General features: G+C 41.8%; 1 protein-coding gene across 15 annotated transcripts in view; it reads right to left on the bottom strand.

Annotated features, from left to right (window-relative positions):
* Window positions 1-23,186, bottom strand: part of LOC124307949 (uncharacterized) — a 194,043-nt gene that overhangs the window by 90,722 nt on the left and 80,135 nt on the right. For 9 of the 15 annotated variants that reach the window (XM_046770180.1, XM_046770189.1, XM_046770182.1 and 6 more), the window contains 5 exons: window positions 15,356-15,566; window positions 15,211-15,264; window positions 12,462-12,634; window positions 10,874-11,030; window positions 5,482-5,655 (listed from right to left, as the gene is read on the bottom strand). In XM_046770180.1, the coding sequence (XP_046626136.1) occupies window positions 5,492-5,655; window positions 10,874-11,030; window positions 12,462-12,634; window positions 15,211-15,264; window positions 15,356-15,566 (759 nt within the window). In that variant the 3' untranslated portion in view covers window positions 5,482-5,491. Of the gene's footprint in view, window positions 1-1,508; window positions 1,606-1,681; window positions 2,023-3,178; window positions 5,656-10,873; window positions 11,031-12,461; window positions 12,635-15,210; window positions 15,265-15,355; window positions 15,567-23,186 lie in introns of those variants that run through there. The other 6 variants (XM_046770181.1, XM_046770193.1, XM_046770191.1 and 3 more) reach the window with 6 other exon arrangements.

The raw sequence follows: 23,186 nt of genomic DNA, 5'->3' as shown, positions 1-23,186 counted from the left end.
AAATCCATTTCGCCATCGTTATCGGAATATTTCATAGCTCGTGAGAGAAGTACGTTCCATATTTAACATAAATAATTTGCGAGTGCGGGAGAATTGGCGAGGTTGTACAAACGCGAGTGATGACATCTACTTAATTAATCCGCGTCACATTACGCGGCTATACCTTTCACAGTTACAACGTATCGCACTCATATTTTTCTATCTGTGAAAGTTCGTTCCTCCACATTGCGAGACTGTTTGAGAAGAGAATTGAATATCACAGTTTCTCCCAATGAGTAATCGATACAACTCGACAAGACCTGTCGGTAATTCGTTGCATGAATAACAGAGCGGGAAGGCCGGTCGGAAGGGTTGATTTCGATGCTGTAATGACTTCCGGGTCAAACCCCTCGATCTACACGAGTACAGTTCTACGATCGCTCCGTACCTTAATAATTAATAATATTCTCTCAAGTTAGAGAGCGCTGCTAAAAGCCAAGGCGCTCACTCGGCGTTTGTCAGGCAGGTTAATTAATTCAGTTTAAAATGTTGGGGAAGAAAATTGCTGGACTTAAGTTAATCACTGCTCGGAAGTGGAAAAGTATTCTACCGTTGAATGGATTCCGACCAGCGGTATTCTCTCGCTCTCTTTATATCTCTGTCGTCTGTTCCTGACTCGTGCGGACGGATGTGCTAGTTTTATTTTACACTCCTCGACATATTTTCTTCCCTTCTTCACTCTACTTTTCCGACTGTCATATAAAGACGAGGGCAGCCTGTATTCGAGCAAATCTCCGCACAAAAATGATCGTATTCACCGTAATTTATTCTCTTTTCTCGGAATAAAATAGTGATTCAACTAATCGTTCCGCCACCCTCGATTCCCAGCCTTTGCAAAGATTATTTCCATAATTTCACACTAACTTGCTTACCGGGCGGGCGAACTTGGTGTATAATCGGCACGCTTGAATACGAGAACTGCAACGGTTATGCTATAATAACGAGTTCTTTAATGACGTTGAAGTTTCGTTTTACCTCTGTGATGCGATAGACATACTCTGTGATAATCGACCAATATTTACCTACAAAAGTTAAGTTTCGTCCGCAGGATCGTTCCATCGTCTAGACGCTCTCTCTATCCCCCCGTCGGTGTTAAAATCTAACTCTGTTTGAAAATTTATGTCCCCGCGCAACTCACGAGGAGTTACTCCGGGACTGGATAGTTGATTGTGTCGCATTCATCGGGAAGTCAGTTTCACGACAAGCTCCGATCTATCTTCAGACTTCAGCGAGGCGATGGGATACCCGTGGGACTCGGGACCAACCATCCAAGGAGAGAGGAATCAGCACCTTTATTACCTCTTATGCTTAACGTTTTTTCCCCGGCTAACCAGATTATTTTTTCTTAACGGTCCGGCCAAGAAGTTTCAAAATAATCGAAATCAAAGTACAATGTGAGCAAATTTCTGCGAATTGCGATCCTGAAAGTATTGGAGAAGTGTGAGTAAAAAAAAAAAAGGAATACCTACATCGCTGGGAAGTTTTTAAATCCAGATTTTCTTCCTGCTTCATGTCCGCGCAAATGGGATTCGAAAGCTTGACAGATCATGAATTTGAGTGATTTCACTGAAATGATATTGAATTCAAAAAAAACTTATGCAATATGTAAGTAGATACATATACCGTACATATTTATGTATACCTGATATTTTCCGGCCTGGATACTTGAACGCCTCGGTGCGTGCCGGAAAATTTCAAGTACACGATGTTCTGCAGGCAGTACAATATCCGCCCCAGTGTTTAAACGACAGGGACGGATTACCAGTGGAGCTTAAATCTGATCTTTCCTCTTTGTTCGTATCCATTCGTCTCCAGTCAGTCTATCTGTTTGTCTTTGGGTGAATGATACGCCCTGCTTAGCTGCGCGTAGATATATAACAAGTTTGTTGGCTCTTGCGGTCCTTCATGCACGGTGATAATTTGAAATGGTGAAAGGTAGAACAAAGCTGTGAGGAAAATTTGGGCCAAAACTCGCGGATCGGGCTGAAAAAAAAAAAAAAAATAAAAAAAATTAAGCGAATGAAAAGAAGAGAAGTCAGAAGAAATCTAATGCATGAATTGGACAAGAACATCCGTTTCCAATCTTCCTTCGCTCCGGCACACGCTCCAATGCTTATTCACCCCAACTCCCCGCCATTTAATCTGCAGGAATATACCAATACACTGTCTAATATTCCTTATACGCCGCGAACGATTTTCCGCCTCCAAAAGCTCCTCCCGGGCTTATCTTATATATACGGTCTTTTACTTTCTTCGAGACGACCCCCAACTTTGCCAGATTTCCCCCGCGGGCTCAAAAAATTTTCGTCATGTTCATCCGCTTTTGCACAACAGCTCGCATCAATTATCTTAGGCCGTGTAAAGAAAAATTTCGCGAAACAAATTGTGTGTCGAAGATAAAAAGATTACATGGATATGTATATGTATACAATGTTAAAGAATGAATATAAGGTGTATGCGGACTATACAGCGCCAATCTTGAGTGAAAAAAATTCACAACGAATTTCTCTGAGGCGATGAAAACATTCCGTCAAGACGTCTCTCGCTACGAGGCGTGATGATATTAATTATCACGTTAGCAAATACCGAATAGTTCTCAAGGTATAACGTCACTCAAGATTAAGAGACGTGAGCAAGAGAAGTGCGAGGTGATAATCGAGGACGTGGTATAAACCATCCAAAAGCGCTATCTCAAGGAGTTAACCGAAGCCAGGTGGAAACTTGTCTAGGTTGTCAGCCAGCGAAACGATCCCTCGGGTCAATTCTGATGAAATTTCACGTTAAGCCGGCGCATTCAACGGCGTGCAACGCTGCAGGTGTAAATCTTGGTCCTCTGGCGGAATGAAGAGGTCCTGAGATGACGAGGTAACGCGCTCGCAGCTTAGCTGATGCATGAAAACTTCCTCATATGCTATCGCAGCGCGATGAGCCGGTTCTCGCTCCGTAAACGATGAGGATTTCTTCTTCGCCTTCTTCTTCTTCTTCTTCTTCTTCTTATTTTTCATCTTCAGCGCTTCTCACCGCTCTATTGTTGATAGCACGGGATATTTGGCGATGAAAAAGGTGTGCGGGAAGCTGGTACATGGAGAGACATTTGGTGGTAATGTACGCAGATAAAACGCGGTATCATACGCCTCTCTACTTTCATTATTATTTTTATTTACTCGTTACTCTTGTTCATCGTAAATTAAATCGTCAAACCCTCGGACCACGAAAAACGGAACCAAAATGATACGGACCCTCGACATTTGAAACTCCGAGGCATGTTTCTGCTTTGAAATAGTACAAATTTTGACATCGTCGCTATTCTCGTTCGTCTGATTTGCGATCAATGTATTATACGAAATAATTATTCCGTCGAATAGCGATAACTTTACTGTTTGATCAACCGTCGTTAATTGGTCTTAGAAGAATATCTGAAAATAAAACTCGTATTTCGATTGATTCACAGGTTCCACGTCATCTGGTTACTCCAATGGGCAAAGAGCTATGAGAAGAAGCATAATTTAATACCTGCAGACCTTTTACCAACTTTAAGAGTTCTACCAATTTAAATATTAAAGAAATTATGAAATAGGAATCCACTTATGATTAAGAAACAATCGCAAACCTTGTATCTGCGTACCTGATTACAAATAATCTCCATCAGTTGTAAGAATACATGTACATATTTTTGCAACTGGTGATTATCCTCAACTTTTCAATATTCTTTGCTCTCGTGGATCTTTCCTTTTTCACTATTTTATCGAGGTCACGTGCGCTTGAACTTTCTCACGTGCGAAAGTTAAAACTAGTGACTCTACTCAAAGCTGGATTGTCTTGCGATGAAAACCGTGCACCGATCGTCTAGCTTACGTATAAGAGATGCTAGTCCAACGGTCACGTAGTCGGGATAAAGAATTACGATTATTACGAGCTGACGTAAATTCAGAGCTTTTAGTACAGTTTGTAGAGCGTGAATATCGCGCACGTAGTCGCGTAGCTGTAAGCTCGTAATTGTTCATCTTCGACGATCACCTCCGTACACTAAACTTCATTCGTACACAAATCGTGAACTTAACGTGAAATTGCATAGAAATCCGTCCGCCCTTAAGACAATCCTACAGCTAAGTCGGAATTGCGATTGTGATTAAAATTATTAGGATAATTATACATTAGCTCGAATTACATCAAATTTAACAAAATATATTCCGCATTTAGTAGATTTATATTATATATAATTAAATAAAATAAATATCTCACCTCTGAATTATTTCAATCATAGTTGTTATACTTATATTATACGCTTAGAGAATTCCTCGAGCTTCTATGTAGGTTTTTCAAAGAATTTTTACGTGCACTGGTCAGAATCTCGGTGGTAAAAAGATTTTCCTCGAAACAACAAAAATCATTGCAGTGCCATAAAAGCAAAAAAATTAAAATAAAATAAATTTTGTCCAACCGTTCTTTCTGATGCGGCGCTTCGATATTCACGATACCTGCGTATTACTTCACTATTACCGCCACAAGTGAAAAGCCATTGGCTGGTCGTCGCCTCCTCATTAGGAAAGTATCAGAGCAATCTTGTATTCCGAATGAAATATACCCGGGGGATCGCGATTTGACATTCACCAAGTCAATATTCCACGCTAGACGTGCGTTTTTTCTCTGTTTTCGAATCCCGGCCGACCCCAATTTCTCTTGAACAGAGCGTATAAGAGGATTCGAAGAATGATTGACTGATCGTAGTGAATACGCGTAATTGGTATATCAGTGGTAAAAATATGACGAATAAACAGAAGTACGAAGGAGAATCGTCCAGAGTTTAGGCAGGCTTGTGATTTACAACTTTGAGGGCGCGAAGGGTGGTTCGTGGAAAATTCTTAATGACAACGAGTGGGCAAAATGAAAATATGAATCATCGAGTCTGAAGTGGTAAAAGGTGGCTACGTGTGAAGCGGGACGAATTATGGCCTAAATATTCGCCCGGCTTAATCCCAAGGCTTACTCTCGCCGCAGTATGTGGTAAATGGAAATATGAATAACGAGTTACTTTGTCAACTACAGGCCGGAGACGATTTTAGTCTATGTAACATTCGAAGCTCAATTATCGGCTATGTGAAGAACCTGCCTGCAGCGTAGAATAAAAATCGAATAAATTCGACGCGATTGAATTAAATTTTACCAATTGGATCAGAACGGCTGGTAATATCCGTTGTACACGGTCATTAAAAAAAAAAAAGAAGAATCATTGGTCCGTAAAATTTCAGGGAATTCAAACACCAGGCTAATCTTATACGTTATTGTCTTACGTAGTATCTAAAATTTTCCCCCAGTTCAAAAGTAACAGGCTCGTACCTTTCGAACTTTTCTTATCATCAAAACGACGTCTTATACGAACTATCAATCAGAAATACTGGGATGCAAGCGTGGAGATGCGCTTCCTTATAAGGGTATACCTACATCGAAACGATTAAGAGGTTTTCACATTTATGGAAATTGTCAACCACGCGACAATGTTTATGAAAAGCCAGTCAGACATTCGCGTCCCTTGACTTCCCGAAGCTGCGAAGCTGGCGTCACGTTGCATGTCGTCATGTCGCATACCGTCACGATGCATGGCCTCCGTTTTTTCCCCTGAAACAATAAAGGAACTCAATCAATTTGGAAAATATTTACCAAACTTATACAACGACGAATCGCAACGGTACGAAGAAATTAAGTCCTTCTTATTTCTCGCAATCGAATACCAAAATTTAGGACATATTTCACGATATGTAGAAATTACACGTCAAGCCTTAAAATGTGATAAAAATTTTTACGCATAAATTTCTTGAGCGTACGTTTATCATCCGCATATTAAATACTCCGTGAGATGGAGGACTACATTTCCGTCAGCGACTAAACCGAAACAGCATTTTGAACATATTTTTACCATCAAGCAGACGATTATTAAACGGGTGTTTCCCGCTATTCGTCTACACCGAAGCTTTTAAGGCATCCATTCAATATCGTTCGAACGATTCCGTAACAATTAATACCTCGACGTGAAAAGCTAATGAGTTCACGGTGGAAGCTTTTTATTCTCGACGCGATCATTGCTAAGTGTGTAATTCTTTTCACTCTCTTTATTATCAACGAAACGAGGCTATCGAGAAAGAATTTTTCTTTCCAACCCCTTCCCCGAAGAGCTTACTTTCCTGCTGCAAGCTTTTTTATGGAATAAAATAATATGAAATCCACTGCATAATGGAGTCCGTGCTTCCCGGATTTTTCTTTCCTTGTATTTTATACTCTATTTCTCCAGCTCTTTCTCTCCTTTTTGTTTTCTCATTCCTATCACTTCCTTTATTATTGTTATTATTATCATTATTATTATTAAGGTTACGAGTTTTGCGCTGTTTATTGAAACTCGAGTCCCGCCAAACCCTCTGGCAACGCAGCAGCGACTCCTGACAGGGAACGGTGGAAGATTTGTAGGTTTTAGCTCGGCTGCGTTGTCTGCCCTCTTTTTCTCTTCCCAACTCGTCCCCGGTTCCCGTTCTCGCTTCCCGAAACCCTCCGACCCTTTCACTTTAAAAAGAACAACCACAGGGTAGACAACCAACCCCCTCCGCACGGTTACAAACCGCAACGCGTCGATCTCTCCGCCTCTTTCCACATTCCCGATATATATGTACCTTTATATATGGCATACAGCTGTAAATCCACGTTTCGATAATACACAGAAACGGAGAACAAAACGAAAAAAAAAATAAATGTATACATACAAGATCAGCACCTTGCGGAAGAACCGACCTGTGAATTCAACTTGAATACTTTTCGACAAAGCGAAAAATATCTTTGAAAAATAAATACGTACAGGCAATGTGCTTGCGTGAGCCTTGGATCAGGCGTACGATTCTAGTCTGAATTTTCTTTACAAAAACTTTATGAAAAGTATCGTTAGAAAAAAAAAATGCTTTCGAAACAAAAGTAACATATGTATTTATCAGCTATACTTCAGCACCGACAAACAGAATGAATGGTATCTCTGCGTTGCACAACTGAAGTCTGCATCCAGGATGTACAGTTTTGTTATCAAATCAACACTGCTGCAACGATCAATATAGATGTTACACGTGTATTTACCGTAAAATACAAAAATGAAGATATGTCTATAATATACACGCGTCTTGCACCCGTTTCCGGGATGATGTCCTCGCGGGGTTTCCATCCATGGATTCGAAATAAGAACAAGAAGGAAAAAAAAAAGGAATTAAAAAACAAAAAAAAATACACACAAACAGAACGTACAGAGAGAAATATATTTAGTTATTTGAGGAGAGAAATGCTGCATTGCGACCCCTCGAAATATTTCCCATATATATATATATTCCACCGTCGATTTGTACCCGGTGCCAGGCCGCGGGTCAGAGCTCGGTATATATTAGCCACAAATCATACGATTATTTGTTCAAGTTCCCTCGATTTGGTGTTAATAAAACTATTTCATCGCATCGGTATGTCCTCCCCCCACCCACCTTCACGTATACACGTATACGTGTATATATATACCCCCTACCAACTTCCCGCACATTCGATACGTAGGTGCATGTACGTACATACCTATGTACTTTGCAGCGCGTACAGTGCGCGTTGGGTGATTTAGAGACTGAGAAAAAGTTCGCAAGTCACTGACCGTGGGTGAGGGGACGGTCACGGTACGCAGGCATGCCGGTGCTAACCTGGACGAAGCGTCTCTTTTCTCGGGGTTGGAAGGGGATGGCGGAGTTGCATGGGTATCTACGACTCTCGACGGACCGATTTGATCGCGAGATGCGCCCGGATAGTCGTTAGCGTTAACGTCCGCGTTAGTTCAACAGCGAATCATACCTACTCGTTTCGACAGAATCACTTCGCGAGTAGGTACTCGCAGAGCATATTTGCACCCCGGTGAATTACATAAATTGCATAGTGATTCGCGAAAGTTGGGGAGAAGAACGAATGAATTATCCTCGTAAAATTTAAAGCTGGTTATTAGGTATTCGGTTTTGTTGAAGAGAAAAATACTTTAAAAATTATTATATACATACCTAATCGGTTGAATGAATTTCAAACGAGACTAATTACTAATTAATTCATCTCGCGCGTTACGGTTTGGTCGTACGAATCGCAATTGAACTCGATATTTCGACGAAACCTCGAAAACTTTTCGAACGATTCTATTCATTCGGCGTCGCATTCCAGCGTCGCGTCAGCCCCGATTATTATTTACCACCGCAGTTTCCAACTCTCCTATACTTCTCAACCTCTGTAATTAATTATATGTAATAGTTTTATTGACGGTGCTTCGTCGAGTTTTTGGCTTCATCGAACCCTCCGGAATTTCATCCCTCCTATAGGGTCGCCTTCTCCATTGACGTAATCGTTGTTCATTCCGAATGTCTTCGCTGAGAACAATCTCATTCGAAGTTCGATGACATTCGAGTTATATTTATCGACGAAAGTAACCAGCGGAAATCGATCGAACGTCAGAAAAATTAATGAACTCGTTGGATTCCCATAGGAGCTAAGGAATTCCTATTCGTTGCTTGGAACACTTTTAGAAATGTACATATTCGAACTTCGTATTTGTTCTACAGAAATTTTTTAACGATCGAGATTCTCGAAGACGAAACCTTTCGTCAAGTATCCTGAAAGTATGTGAAAAAAAATATGTTACAGCTCGTTGACAATAAAAACGCTCCACTTCGTAAGCATAATCAAATTTAGTTTCGTTGAAACAAAATCAAACTTTCACGTAGGTATAGATAAAAATTTGTAAAGAAACAACTTGTTTTGTGTTGAACTTCACGTGTTCAATGCTAAAGTAAAAATTCTGCGATCGTGCAGTGCGAAAAATCGAAGTTGGATTAGGAGGAATTGGTGCAGACTGAAAGTAAATGTGCAGTAAGGGTGTGTGGTTTGGGTCGGCGATTCGAGTTACGCCAAAGGGTATGAGGTACGAGGGGAAAAAGGGCGAGGATATGGACCGGGGCGGGGAAAGGACAGGTCTGGGACTTGGTCGTGGGTTGGAAGTCGTTGTAAGTTTTGATATATGCGCCAACGTTATTTACGATCGCATAAGAATTAGCTCAGACAGCCTCAAACCCCCGTGCTCGACAAAAACGTCTCCGTTATGCGGACCACCACTGAGTACTTAAGCCATTCTTGTTCACCCCCCACCCCCATCCGAGTATATATAGTTTTCGAAATAGTAGACGCGTAGTTTGCCCTTAATAAACCTTCGCCCAGTCGAATCATTACAGTTATTTATCTTGTAATCGGGGCGCTTTTCCATGCACGAAAAAATGTGCGTCTTCACGATTATAAATCAATGAGTTCAATTCTTCGTTGGAGTAAAGATGCTACGATTCTTTTTTTTCCAGCACTCGAACTTGTTACGCAGATCAAAGTTTTCGCGATTCTCTCCTGCAACCCATCTTCGTTTCAATTTCTATCTTTCCGTTTCGTTTTTATTCTCCGTTCGAGTTATGTAATTCTCTGTCACCGTTACCGAGTTAATTAACTCGAAAAGTAACTTTCTAGCTGAGTGTATCAAAGGTGTCAGCAGAAAGGGCAAACATCGCTCGACTCTCCAACGTTCGCTGCTTCGTTGTACAGTGTACGTACAGGTTATATATATTGCATAAAGTTTACGTTCGATTTGAGTCGTTAATCAAAGACCGACTGAGTGGCTACGAGGTAGGTAACGTTACCCCGAGTTTCAACGCTTGGAGAATTCATGGTCGACGCTTCGATACAATAGCATAAGGCACTTATACACATCAAGCGCATAAACTTAGAGACCAACCGACAAGCAACTCCGCCGCACTTGCCAGAGTCAATTCAGATTCGTAAAGTTACAGGTACGGAGAATATTATACGTGTTAAAGCTTCGAAGGACACACCGACCCTTGAATCACGGGAATCGTATAAACGTAACGCTGCTGTTTCGTTGCCAACGTAACTTAGATTGGATTGCAGTCGCGGAAGAAAGAGTAGTAATAATAAAATACGTGAGCACCGAATTATAATACAGGCAATTTTTTCCACCCTGCAAAGTATAATACCGCCAGGCGTCAAATCTATTAAATATTCTCGTCACTCGTCGGTAGCTGCATTTTATTATTATTTAATTCCCTCTAGAATTTATAATATTATAACGACTGTTTCTGCACTACTTGCAGAAGCTGTCGTGAGAGAGAGAGAGAGAGAGAGAGAGAGAGAGAGAGAGGGAGAAAGGGCGTGAGAGAGAATGCATTTTCACCGTTCCGGGGAGTAAAAGTCTGCAGCAGTCGCACGGAAAGCGTGAGTAGTAAATCGGTACTCGCAGAAGATTTGTGACTGTAATTTTGTATGGGTTGTAAATTGTGAATTCTAAATGCGTTAAGTGAATTGGCCAAGAAGTGGTAGAAACCCGATCCGACATTTCTACCGCCAGCAATCCATTTACCTGAATTGTCGCGTATACGGTGAATGGCTAGAATCGAGAAAAAAAAACCGTATAGATCATATCTATACTTAATACATCCCGATATTACGTCTCGTTCAATTCTCTTCCGCGTCTTACTGCGATATGATCCTCAATTTTTCATCGCACGTTTCTTCATTATCTTTCTCTGTTTCCCCGTTTTCTTTCTCTCTTCCTGTTTTTGTCTCCCCCCCCCCCCCTCCCCCCACCACGCGTATTTATTATTTTATTTTACTCTTTGCCGACGCCTGGCCTCGTTCAATACCATCTAATCGGGGACGAGAGCTGGGGAAAAAGATGCCCCCGAGATTTGCCGAATCTGGGATCCGCATGCGGGAAGGCCAATGGGAAAGAGCTCACCTTCGTCCACGACGAGGAGAATCGTATCCGCACGACCTTCCGTCGGTCGACAAGAATATCTGGCCCCATCGGCTGGGGTCACGCCGGCCAAGGTTAACTCCGAAACCGTCTGAGCCGCCCCCTTTTCCGTCTCCACTATGATGCCGCCCCTGGCAGCCTGCGAAATGAAAATACAACTTATCGAAAAAACCTCCAATTGCCGGCATATTACTCGCATCAACCTCAAAACACCAACTCATTCGGTTCTACCTCATCCAAATTATCTCTCTGCCGCAAGTCGAATTACATCAGGCATAATGCAAGAGAAATAACAATTCCGTTGGCATTTTTGCAATAAATCACGTAAATATAGTAATTTTCTCGTCAAGTTTCTCCTCCCGTAAAAATATACTTTCAAATTCGAAGAGCGCCTCGCCGAATTTCATAACATACATATATACGTGATATAACATAATGCAAGTTGTATCATAGGTAAACGCATAGTGTAAACGATGTACGTGACGTGAAAAGCTTCGCGTCGTCTGATTTTGACAGAATATATAAGACGTCGCTCTTCTTCGAGGTTTGGGATAAGTATGTGTTTGCGTGTGTATGCAATGAAATATGTGGATTCCTACGTGTAGCAACGCATGTGTAGGCTAGATAACAAGACGAAAAGCCACGAGATCCGCTTGAAAGCTATTTCATCGTCTCGAGAAGGAGGAACATTTTTTGAAATCGTGCTATTGGCACAACTCGGTTTGCGACACCCGCCACTACGCCATGCAAATCTTAGCCGTTTAATTTTGCAAAAATAAAAATACAAATATATTTCGCGAGGAAAACTTCCAGGACTATCTGTATCTGCATCTTAACTTCCACTCCCGAGGGACATGCATTGACGGCTACAACTTTTAACCGCAGTATAGGCAGGATAAGATTCGAACCAACCGCGTGTTTGGCGCTTCTTTACACCCACCGCGAAACTTTTCAATTATTGCACGATGGAATTATGTATCATACATCGATCTCACCCCCAAACCTTAGACATTCATCCGAGTAAATTTATGCACGGCTTTAAGGTTGCTGACGAGAATATTCCAATTTCCGGCCAAAAGTAGGACAATGTATACCTATAGGCGAATATATAAGCATTCGTGAGGTTAATCGAGGTTTTCGAAACAATCGCTTAAGCCTAACGAAACCATCAATAAAACGCGAGGTGAATGCGGAATTCGTTACTTTTCTGAATTACGCGTTTTTTTTCCTACCACATCCTTCGGTTCTCCATGCTGCTGTCTTGCGACACGGAAAATTAAATTGGACAAAAACAAACGAGGGTAAGAAAAAACTTTCTTAAATTTTTGTACCCCATTCTTAAAACGAAAGTAATTCGCATTCTACAAGCCGAGACAGTATGAATTAAGTTCGGAGTTAGGGTGAAATTAAAATAAGGCCGAAGCCTCCGTTGGACCTCGAAAAGCTAACGTAATTCGTCGTGCAGCAATTGAAAATCGACAAGTCGGGGGGGTTCAGGATCGGGCAAACGAGAGGAATCGCCGATTACCGAAGAGCGTATTAATAGGCGGCGTACGTTGTGATCACTCACCTGGAATGTTAGAAGTTTGTTGTCCCGAAGCCATTGCACGCCTCTGACGGGCCTCGTCTGGTAGGGCGACGTGACGACGCACCTAAGGGTGATAGTTGACCCGGAAGACACCCTCTGCTCCCTGGGGCCCATTATGGCCGCCAGAGGTGCCGTACTCTCGTAACCTGAAGGTCATGTTTTTAACAAATATTATTACCACAAGTGACACGGCCGAAGATTTGACGATAATTGTAAGTTGAAACCGGTACCGTTGATCCTCTCATCGATCATTCGTCATTCATTCACGGCAAAGTGGACAATTAAATTTATTTCTTATGTAACACCAATTTATCAGTTCAAAGTCACTCATGCAATTATATTTTGTAGCAGGTATCCATCTGCGGGTTTGAAATTGATCCCTGAAATTTGTATAAAAGTTAACTTTATCGATGGTTTTCTTCGTTCTTATTTCATTTTCAAGTACGTTCAAGCATAAGGTAAGGTAACGTGAATTATAAAAAACACCCGGCAATATGACGACGGAAAATGAATTTTTTTAGCGAACGAGTTCACCTTTGTAATATGAGGTGGATGCAGACATAACCGTGAGATTGGAAGGCAGTAAAGTTCAATAAAATATCGCAACCACCCTGAATAACGATGTATAAAGAGAAAGAAGGTTTCTCGACGATTTTTTAACCTCGAGAAATTCCTTGTTCAACGATGTATGTGTAGATCAGCACCTTTAAGGTATACATAATTCAAAGTGGTCCTTGGCCGCAAGGTGGAGTCGAAAATCAATTTCCACAAAAGAACTACTTCTAACTCTATATTTCCGTCTCTCTTCCCTTTCTCTTTCCATTTTCTACGCCTTTAAGCTGACACGAAACTCTATCGAGATCAAGGATGATCCTATTAGACTCGAGTTAATCCATATAGGTAGTAGCCGGCTAACGCATCTTGGAGAAATATTATACCGAGCTTTCGCGCACCTGCAGCACAGTACCAGCAGCATGGTATTATAACGGCAAAAGCAGGAGCACCAGTACCGAGCTGCTGCTGCTGCTGCTGCAGGGGATCTCTGACGCCCACCCGGAAATAATGTGACTGGCATTTTAATGGAGAAAGCTTTGAATTGAATCTTTATACGTATAAGTAAAACGAGGTTAGCAGAATCACTGTGCAGCTTTCACATTAGTTCGGCAAGATACATAAAGAGATAAATCCGAGAGAAAGGAAAATACCAAAATGTAGAATCGCGATCATTTTAGTCGAAATTATTCGAGCACGGTTTCATTCACCGTACACACTTTCTTCGTTTCATGTCACTTGGGGTAGAGTGTTACACGCAAAACCTACAGAACTTGATCGCAAATTGTACCTGAATAAGAATAAAGCAACGAGTAGAATATAGAAGGAACGGAAAAGTATAAATTTACTATCATTATTTACCGAGTACCGAAATCGGCGGAATTGACATCCGTAATTTCCTACGAGAATGAACGAAATAAAAATCGGATAAACCGTAGTTGCGGGAAAATTGCTTTTGAAAAAGTTGAAACATTTTTGTACGAAGTTCACGCTGTAAACTTTCAATGGTTATATACGGGCGCAAAAGCTGTACAAGTATGAAACAATAAGATAAAAAGATAACCGCCTGCACCGGTAATTTGGAATTAAGGTCGGACGAAGAACGTATAGATCCCTTAGGAAATTGAACTCCGGAAATCCCGAAGCGAGGATGCCTCGCTCGGAGAGCTTTAGATCAGTGAAACGTGTTTTTCCCGTCGCATAGAAAGAGAAGGTGACGCGGATGGTTCGGAAGGGTCGGAAAATACTCCACAGCGACGCGGATAAAACTCGGGTCGCTCATAAAAAAGAGAAAAACAAAATCGAAGGAGAAACACAAGATTGACTTACATTGGCAACTTTATGCGAGCAGTAAAAACGCGAATAATCCAATTAATTTCCGGCATTATCAAAATAGAATTGAAACATTGATTGAAGTTAGCAGAGGTGTAGAATGCTGAGGTGATTTTTACTATTTTCCTCACCTTCTTTCAATTCGTTCGTTACATTTTGGGGTGAAAAACAAACCGAAGCTACAATTTCATCGTTCCACTGTAAGCCGTTCGAGTAGCTCTACCCAAATTCCTACACACGCAGACCCTTCGAAATCGACGAATTTCACCGAGGAGAGGGTTGAGAAATCATTTAGAAATTAATCTCTTATTTGAGAAACAAGGGTAGGTATGCTTTTATGCGTATATATGATAAATAAGATCGCGCAAGGTGAACCATGGAAAAGCAACAACTCTTTGCTGCAGAATATTAAATTACCGTTTTAATGTACAGAAGACATATAAATAATAATGATACGGTAGAAATGGATCAATTGTCATTCATTTTCCATGCACTCCAAGATCAGCAGGGTTCTTAAACCTTCGTTGACGCCACGGACAAATTTTTCATTCAATGCTCGCTTTCCTTTTTAAAACAATTCAATTCTATACTTTCCGTATTTCAATTTTGTAGACATATTAAGGAATGTTTAAGGTATATTCCTGAATTTTTAAACTAAAATCCGACCAAAGGGTCAATATTCATGACAGATGGATGAAGCAACATCCGGGTCAAATTGACCCCGTGTGTCAAAATCGCGACCAGAGGTAAATGTGTCACAGAAGGGTTAACCGTCTACAGGATAATTTTCAATAATCTAACGAAGTCCATATGGTTTGAGCTTTCGGTAGTTTCTTCTCGTACTTACTTATGCGAGTCTGCTGAGAAGACGGCTCGTCGTGTCCCTCCGGTTTGTCGGGATCTGAAGCAGACGAATAATAATCGCATCAATGAATAACGTCATCCGACAAACGGCGTGACCGTAGTTGCGACAGCGAAAAATAGTAACCCACCCCTGACGGCGAGCTGAACCGCGTACATCATCTTGGGCTCCGTGTTCACCTGGCATTCGTATCTCCCCGAATCCGAACGCCGGGCGTTGTCGATCCTGAGGGTCCAGGCATCGCTTCCCGGTGTGTGTTGAGGGGCGAATCGAGCGTCCGAGCTGAAAGCCACGTCGGCGGAAGTCAGAATATGGAGATCCCTGATCCTGATCCACGAGACCTGTAAAAGTACCAATGTATAAATGAAAAATCTAGTAAAGGGCTTTCAACAACCTGCGAGGGAATCCACTGCGGACTCACTCGCGGGTGAGGCGCCTCAAGCTGCTGGCAAATATGAAATAACAAGCATTGTACGGGGCAAGCACGGTAAGCACGGTAAGCACGGTGCATTTAGCGCGTAATATACGCAGCTACGGCTTAATTGCGGGATAACGTTCGTTGTACCGGCGTAAGCAGATACGTGCTGCTTTTAAGCCGCTACGCCGTGCGGGTGTTGTTTTTACATAAAGCGCGGATGGAGCTTTGTGAAAAATGTCGAAGAAATACGTACGCTTTGCGTGATATTTCACGTACGAACGCTAGGTGTAGGTACAGCTAGCGCAGCGGATCTCTTGAATCAGATATCCGCTAATTGGGGGTGACTGTTCGCTAGCAATTAGTTGCGACAAATGCAGCCGCCCGTCCTCCGCGCTTCAATTCTACGATACATACGCGTACTTTCCCATATTTCTTTTTTCTTCGACAGTGCGAAATGTGTTGGTATATTTATTGACGTGTTGTGTGTGCATCCGAGCATGGAGAGCCTACAGTATCGAAACCCTCCACGTTGGCACGTACCAGCCGTTTACAAACGAGGCGATTTTTCATTTTCAGGTGAAACATTCTTCATCGTTTTCGATCGAACGAATGAGCGAATGAATTTTCTGTCGCAACTGTCACAGGCTGACAAGATGACAATATAGGCGAAGCTTGGATTATGAAATTAACGATCGATCTGCAGTTCAGAGGGATGCGAAACAAAAAAGAAGAGGAAAACAAAAAATTGGAAAAGGGCGAAAATAAAAAGAAGATAAAAGTGATGAAAATTGCGCCAACCAATTATACCTATACATATCGACGTTGAGCGGATTGTACGTTACGAGTTATATCTGATCAATTATATTAACAAGCCATAAGCGCCTGTCAATTTTCATTTCACTCTGTATTTTATTTTGTTAACCTCTTCTCTTCTCTCCTCCTACATCCTCTACATCACTGCATCCTTTAACCGAAAATCCAACGACAAAGATCATCCAGCGTTATTCAGATCGCTGACTGACTAATATACACATCGATCGACGCACGCATATCGCGTTCAAAACGCCAGACACATCAAGATCTGTAAAAATGTAAAAAATTCTCCTTCAAGTTACGCTTCGCATAACATTACTCGGAACACGTTGGCTACATTTCTCCGTGTCAAGAACAGCAAGTTTTCTCTATTGAAAATCCACATCACGCTCGTTGCACGTATGCGCAAGTGAGTATAGGTATAGCAGGTAGCTAGGTAGGTGGGTATTATACGACAAGCACATATTTGTGTATTTATGGATCCATAACGTTTTCCGTTTGTTATAGTAACAAATAGCCGTTACACCGAGGCATGCGGGCGTGGCAGGCGAGTCTACATATTTTATAGATTGCACTGCACGTATGTACTATTCTTAGTTTATACATTCCACTATATTCCTAGGTGCGCGTAAACCACGTGTACAAATATGTAGATAAGTATGCATAGTGACAAGAAGAAAAAATTTAACAAAGATTAAAAAAAAAAAAAATAGCGCAAGCGGATAAATTATGAAAATATTCTTCTTCGCACCCACGCGATATTCGATTTCAATCTTCATGTTTTCCAGTCCCCTTACTTCGGTTCTAGACACGATGAAAGCAAATGAGGAAGAGCTGAACTGGATTTACTTGGCTTTCTAATATCGTAAGGCAGAATAAGGTGGCAAGAGAAGGTGCAGGCCGAAAGTGATTACACCGAGGCTTTTGTAATCACCTTTTGTTTTCCCAACCTCTGACGATCTTGCAAACTCTTAGTCATCGTCGTCTGAAAGTAAGACAGAGGTGCCTAATCGTCACTTCATCTCAAGCCTCGTTCGCAGACGGTTTGAGTGAAAGCAGACGTCTTTCTCATAACAAACGTGTTATTACTGTCGTTTCTTTGCCCACGCTTAACCTGGGAAGGAAAATATCTTCGGGGGGCAACAATTTGCCGACTCAAAGTTCGCGGCCAGAGGTGAAAGATTCGTTCGGGGTTAATGGTTGCATAAAACAAAAAGAGGCCCTGATATTCCAAGTGTCCCCATAAATTCGAAAGGGAATATCCGACAGGACGAGAAGGATGAAAATCAAACACCGACCTGGTCGAACCCTCATAGCTGCTTTCCCCTATAACCCCACCCTAATCGCTATTGTTTTTCTACCTCGGTGATCGCAGAAACCCGCATGAGTGCCGTTTTTTTTTCTCGTCGTATTTTTAACGCAGAATTTTCCGCTTTTGTACATTAATTGTATTTGAACATCGGTACGGCTGAACTTGATTCTTTGACCTACTTCAGGGATGGGATGATAAATTCGAGTAAAAAAGCATACTTTCGAGATAAACGAGAAAACTGATATCTAAGTATACGAATGCTTTGAATTAATTTTTTTTTTTCTATCTGTAGATACTCTGATGATATTCCAACTGAAAAATACGCAACCTAATCGATAATTTGATTCACGCTAAAAAACAAGAACCTGCTTCGTCGTTAACTCAGAAAAACCTTGGAATCCGACATACCTGAAACATTATGAAAAATGTGCAAGATCGCAAGAAGCGAATTTGATGAAAGGTGAAAAGGAAATGCGAAAGGGTGCAGCGCCGGGTAACAGTGGGTAATATCGGAACGAGAGAAGCGGTATACTATCTTAAGAGAATTTCCCACCCCCTCAGCTGGTCGGATGGCAGTAGTAGTAGCTGTATAAGTGAGAATATACAGAGTCGGTAAGGAAAAGGAACCAGTGGAATGGAAAAGAGACTGGGAAGAGAAAAGACGACGGTGGCAACGCCTGCAGTCACACACAATCTCTCTCTCGCTCTCTCTCTCTCTCTCTCTCTCTCTTCCGTCGTTTCATTTTTTTTCCCCTCCTTTCCGCCCCCTCAAACTCTCTCTTTCTCCCTTGCACGCACACGGAACACTTTACGAGAATAGCAGGCGTAGCAGATGAAAGCGCGGTTATGTCGACGCTATTGCTATCTTTTGTCTCCCGAGGCGCAGCGAACTCTCTCTCCGGCCCGTTTCTCCTTCCGTTTTTTTTTCCAGTTCCTTCTTCTTTTTCGCGACCTCAAAGCCAGAGTTCTATTTCGGACTTCCAAGATGTTGGCTGGCGCGCGACCAAGTGCCATACCTATCCCCAAGCGGCTCGAACGCTCCCTCGGAACCTCCCGAAGTCTTTAGTGTTTCCCATCGCTTCGCCCGGGGTGTCGCCCACCCCTTACTTATACAATAAGCCGAGTCACTGCGTTGCGTGTCTCGCTTTTAAACGATTCTGATACGTAATATGCCCGTCCCCTCGTATGCGCGTATTTTCCTCGGACGCGGTTCAACGGAAAAGCAACTGTATTCAAATTGGCGTAATATAATACGCGGAAGGGAACCGAATAACGAGGATTAGCGGGCATTGACTGTTCATTTTCTCTCATGCTTTGGCGCAAATACAACCACTCCGCGGTAAAATATGCGATAGGAAGATGAGAATTTCAATCGCCACTTGCGTCGATTCAACATAATTCGATCAATGTGCAGTATTAATTTTTGCACTGCAATCCCGATTTCCAAACGTATAATTCTTGTATTCGCTAATTTTCAAATTATCCCGCTCTGCCGTTGATTACACGCCCTTCGAGTCGAGTGTAGAATAATTAGTGAAACGCGAACAGTTTATTCGCGGTTTCCGTTTCTCCGATTGTTTCCGTCGTCGTGTCTCCGTCCTCCGCGTTTTCATATCTTCCGTCAAGCGGGAAACATCAATTACGCGATGTCGAGCGACTGTCTCCTGAACTTGTACCAACGAACGAACAAAAGACGAACGTAATCCGCGTTATCGGTGAATCTGCCCTTGTACGTATAAGGATAAGATCCGGCGTGGCATTGTCAGCCTCCCGAACTTACCGCCATCTTTTAACGAATGGAACTCATTTCGTTATCCGTTCGAAATCCCAATTGAATTTAATCTACGCAGGGCATACATTTTTCGTGCAACACAGATGGAACAGAATTTTAATCGTTGCATTTAATATATAGTTTTGAAAATTTTTAAGCCAATTTTACGTGCAGCGAAACAATTTGAACGAGGTATTTCCACCAGGTTTCAATTCTCCGCGAATATGTACTCTGTTTTTTTTTTCAATGATATCGCGAAGCACGGAATGCTCTGTTCAATTTCACCGGTGCTGGTAGAATTTCCGAGAGCTTTTGACTGGATAAATTTCGTTTCACAATTACAGATACATAATCCACGGCTCAATGCGAGCTCTCCATTTTCAAAACCGAATTACAAACGGGGAACACGTTGCAGCCGCACTATTCTCGTATTTGGGACAGTGACGAGAGTCGGAGAAGCAACGCAACGCTACAGAAAAGCCCTAAAAAATTCTTTCCGTTTCTTCTTTTCGTTCCTCGCCGTCAACGTCCCCGTCCGTCCGTTTCACAACGTCCACCAATTACCTGCCCTGCCAATCACCATCGCGTCGGTGATACGTTTTGGTCCATGGATCGCTGTGGCGTATGCAAGCTCTCTTTCCCTGGTCTTCGTTCCGAAAATAAGTTAGTTATTTTAATGTTTTTTTTTCTCATCCTTAAATTCTAATTAGTCGAGAACTGTGCTCCACTCACTGCTTTTTACGAATTAATGAAACTTTGCTCTCGAAAAAAGCATTTTTATTTCCATACATAAAAATGTGCGAGAAACCCGAATCGAAATCCAAGTAAGCTTCATTTTAATTCAAGCTTTTCGAACAAGGCTGTAATGGTTTTCAAAAATTTAAGCTTTCGATCCACGCACGACGCATTCGTTAACCGTAATTTCAAGTTCTCTGTCTGAAAAAAAAAACTATCAAAAATACATTAACTACAGTTGTGTATTCATCTGTTTTGGGAAAATTTAATAGCATTGAGAAAAATATGCTAAATCAACGCCTGAAGCAGATTTGGAAACTTTGGAAGGTCCAAGAATAGATTATAAATGGCAGAAGAGTGAATACCGTTGTATAATGTCGTTCAAAACTTTACTAAAATACCTCGGAGGCTGTTTTTCTCGCGACTACGTTCTTGCCAACGGTAATATAATACAGAAGCGAACCACGTCTGATCCTTGATATCCGTATAATAGCGGGCTCAAATTCCCACAAGACTCGGACTCAAGTATAACGATTCAATTTCGGGTGAGTTACAACGGATAGTCAAAACCAATTCCGACGTTGTTTGTAACAATAAAAAGAGCGTCGGTTGGTTTCAAAATTGAAATTACCCATTCGTAGACACGGGGCTTCATTCATATTCATTTTTACTTCACGATTATCAGAGCCCACCTGCAGGGGGATGGATCACCACAGTCTCATCGTTATTTTTCGTTTCGTATTTCCATACAACAATGAATATTATTTCTATTAATACATAATTTATTAGTTAATGAAACAGGAATGAAGAAAATTTTTTAAAAACTGTGTCAATTTCAGCTCTTATTTGAAATTCCATTCCATTCCTGTATAACTGTGTAAATGAAAGAAATGGTATTAGAGGGTGTTAAAAAGCTCACGATCAGAAATATCACCAATTGACATTGATGGAGAAAGAAAGAGTTAGAAGGACCGATTTCAGCTTTCAAATAAACATACTCTCGAGAATAAGAATCTCCATCTCAGTTAGAAAAATACACATAGATACAGTATAGTGTTATAAGACTCGAACAGCGGAGCAGAGCCATTTGAGCCGCGAACTGCATGGCAGCAAGTACAAGATTTCCATTCGTTCAAGAGATGGGAGCCGGTATAGAGGAAGAGGATGAAGGGACGGTGCATTTTCTTTGCGAACTAACTTCATTAGGACATCAAAGAGGCGAGCTTCACCTCGGGCTGAGATGAAAACAAAATAGGTTACGGAACGACGCTACGCGACGCATCTCGTCGCGATGTCGGTGCACTCACACGACGTACGCTGCAACGAATGACGATAATTATACTCGGATGAGATGTGGAACCGAGCCGGGACGCGGCGCCAGCGACGACGTCGGAGACTCGCGAACCGTAGCGTCGGGACGCCCTGCTAGGTCTTACCTGGTACTCTCCGGACACCCGGCGGGTCGGCGAGGCCACAAAAAGGCCAACCGACCCTCGACGAGTCGCGCATACCGATGAACCCCCTGCGAGAAATGCTTTTCTTCCAGGAGGTAAAAAAAAAAGCCCCTCATCCCAGTTTCCCTTCACCAAATATTCCCCTCCAGCGTCCCGCCATTTCGTTTCGGTCAGAGTTTCAATTTTAACACACAACGTACGATTCCGTCACACCGACCGCAAACGTGACCGTAACGCTTATACCTTGAACAAGTTCTTTTTCTCTTACGCATCGTTGGTGTTATATTGAAAATTTGACGTAATGCAGGTTGAGATTTTTTATGTTATTTTTTTCCAAACAATGCTTCTTCTTTTTCTCACACAATATTTCTGTCCTACGTTTGATATTTTTACATATTTCACCGACAAGAACAACCTTACATACCCGAAATTTACCTCACCGATTTTTTTTTTTTTTTCATACCGAGATATTTTGCAGTACATCAAAAGACATCCGACAAGTATTTCTTCTCACATGTCGATTTGGCTGTGTTCAGAGATAAGAATCACTCCCAAAAATCGGTTCTTACGAATTTCTCTATAATAAGGTAAAATTTTCTCAACAAAACCAATCGCGGTCATGATTTATTATCAACGTTATACGATAATATGCGTAGCTTTTTTACCATCTGTCCCATGTAATTTGGCGATAAAACTTAGGAGTGATTTCTACCCCTTAATCAACCGAATCAGCATTTAAAAAAAAAAAAAAAATACGAGTCCAGTGTTTTTCGATGTAGAATAACATGTCACAGAAAAAAGAAGAAAATCGGTCAGTGATAGGCAGCCTGCGCCTCGGGTATTCGTTTCCTCGTACAAGAGCCGAGATAGGTGACACATACATTACTCTTTCGCCAATTTCACCGTTGTAAGAAGGTCTCCGGGTGTATTTTTTGATGGGTAGTAAGGTTCGTCGCCCAGGCGGCGGTGTGGATACCGCGTAGTCTGATAAGCAGTATATCCCTGGATGGTAAAAGAAATGATTTGACCCTGAATTTTTATACGCCAACCGTATACCTACTGCTAGAATAAAAAGTCAGGATTACCTCGATATATACCTTCACCGAGGTCTTCAGGCGTGGTGAGAAAGGCAGAAATCGCGGTAGTGGACACCCGAAGCTAGCTGATCGAGTTACCCGCCCTGCCTCCTTCCTAACCTGATTTCTATTCGACCCACACCGAGTTCATTTATAACTTCATTTTTTTTCCCCTCTCTTTTTTCTTCTTCCTCTGCTTCGTTTTTCTTTCTTTCTTTCTTTCTTTCTTTTCTTCCTATATCCAACAGACCGATATCACAGCGAACACTGTTTTACTGCTGGAGAGATATTGACACCAGCCTGCAGCCAACGGCTGCTCTCTACCGGTTGACCGCGGGAGGAAAACTGTAGCTGACGCTTTCGATATAAAATAATCCGTTTT

The sequence above is a fragment of the Neodiprion virginianus genome, chromosome 6, assembly GCF_021901495.1.
Source record: "Neodiprion virginianus isolate iyNeoVirg1 chromosome 6, iyNeoVirg1.1, whole genome shotgun sequence".
In the NCBI taxonomy this organism is placed as follows: domain Eukaryota; kingdom Metazoa; phylum Arthropoda; class Insecta; order Hymenoptera; family Diprionidae; genus Neodiprion; species Neodiprion virginianus.
Note: the sequence above shows the minus strand (reverse complement) of the source record. Positions and strands in the feature narration are given on the sequence as shown.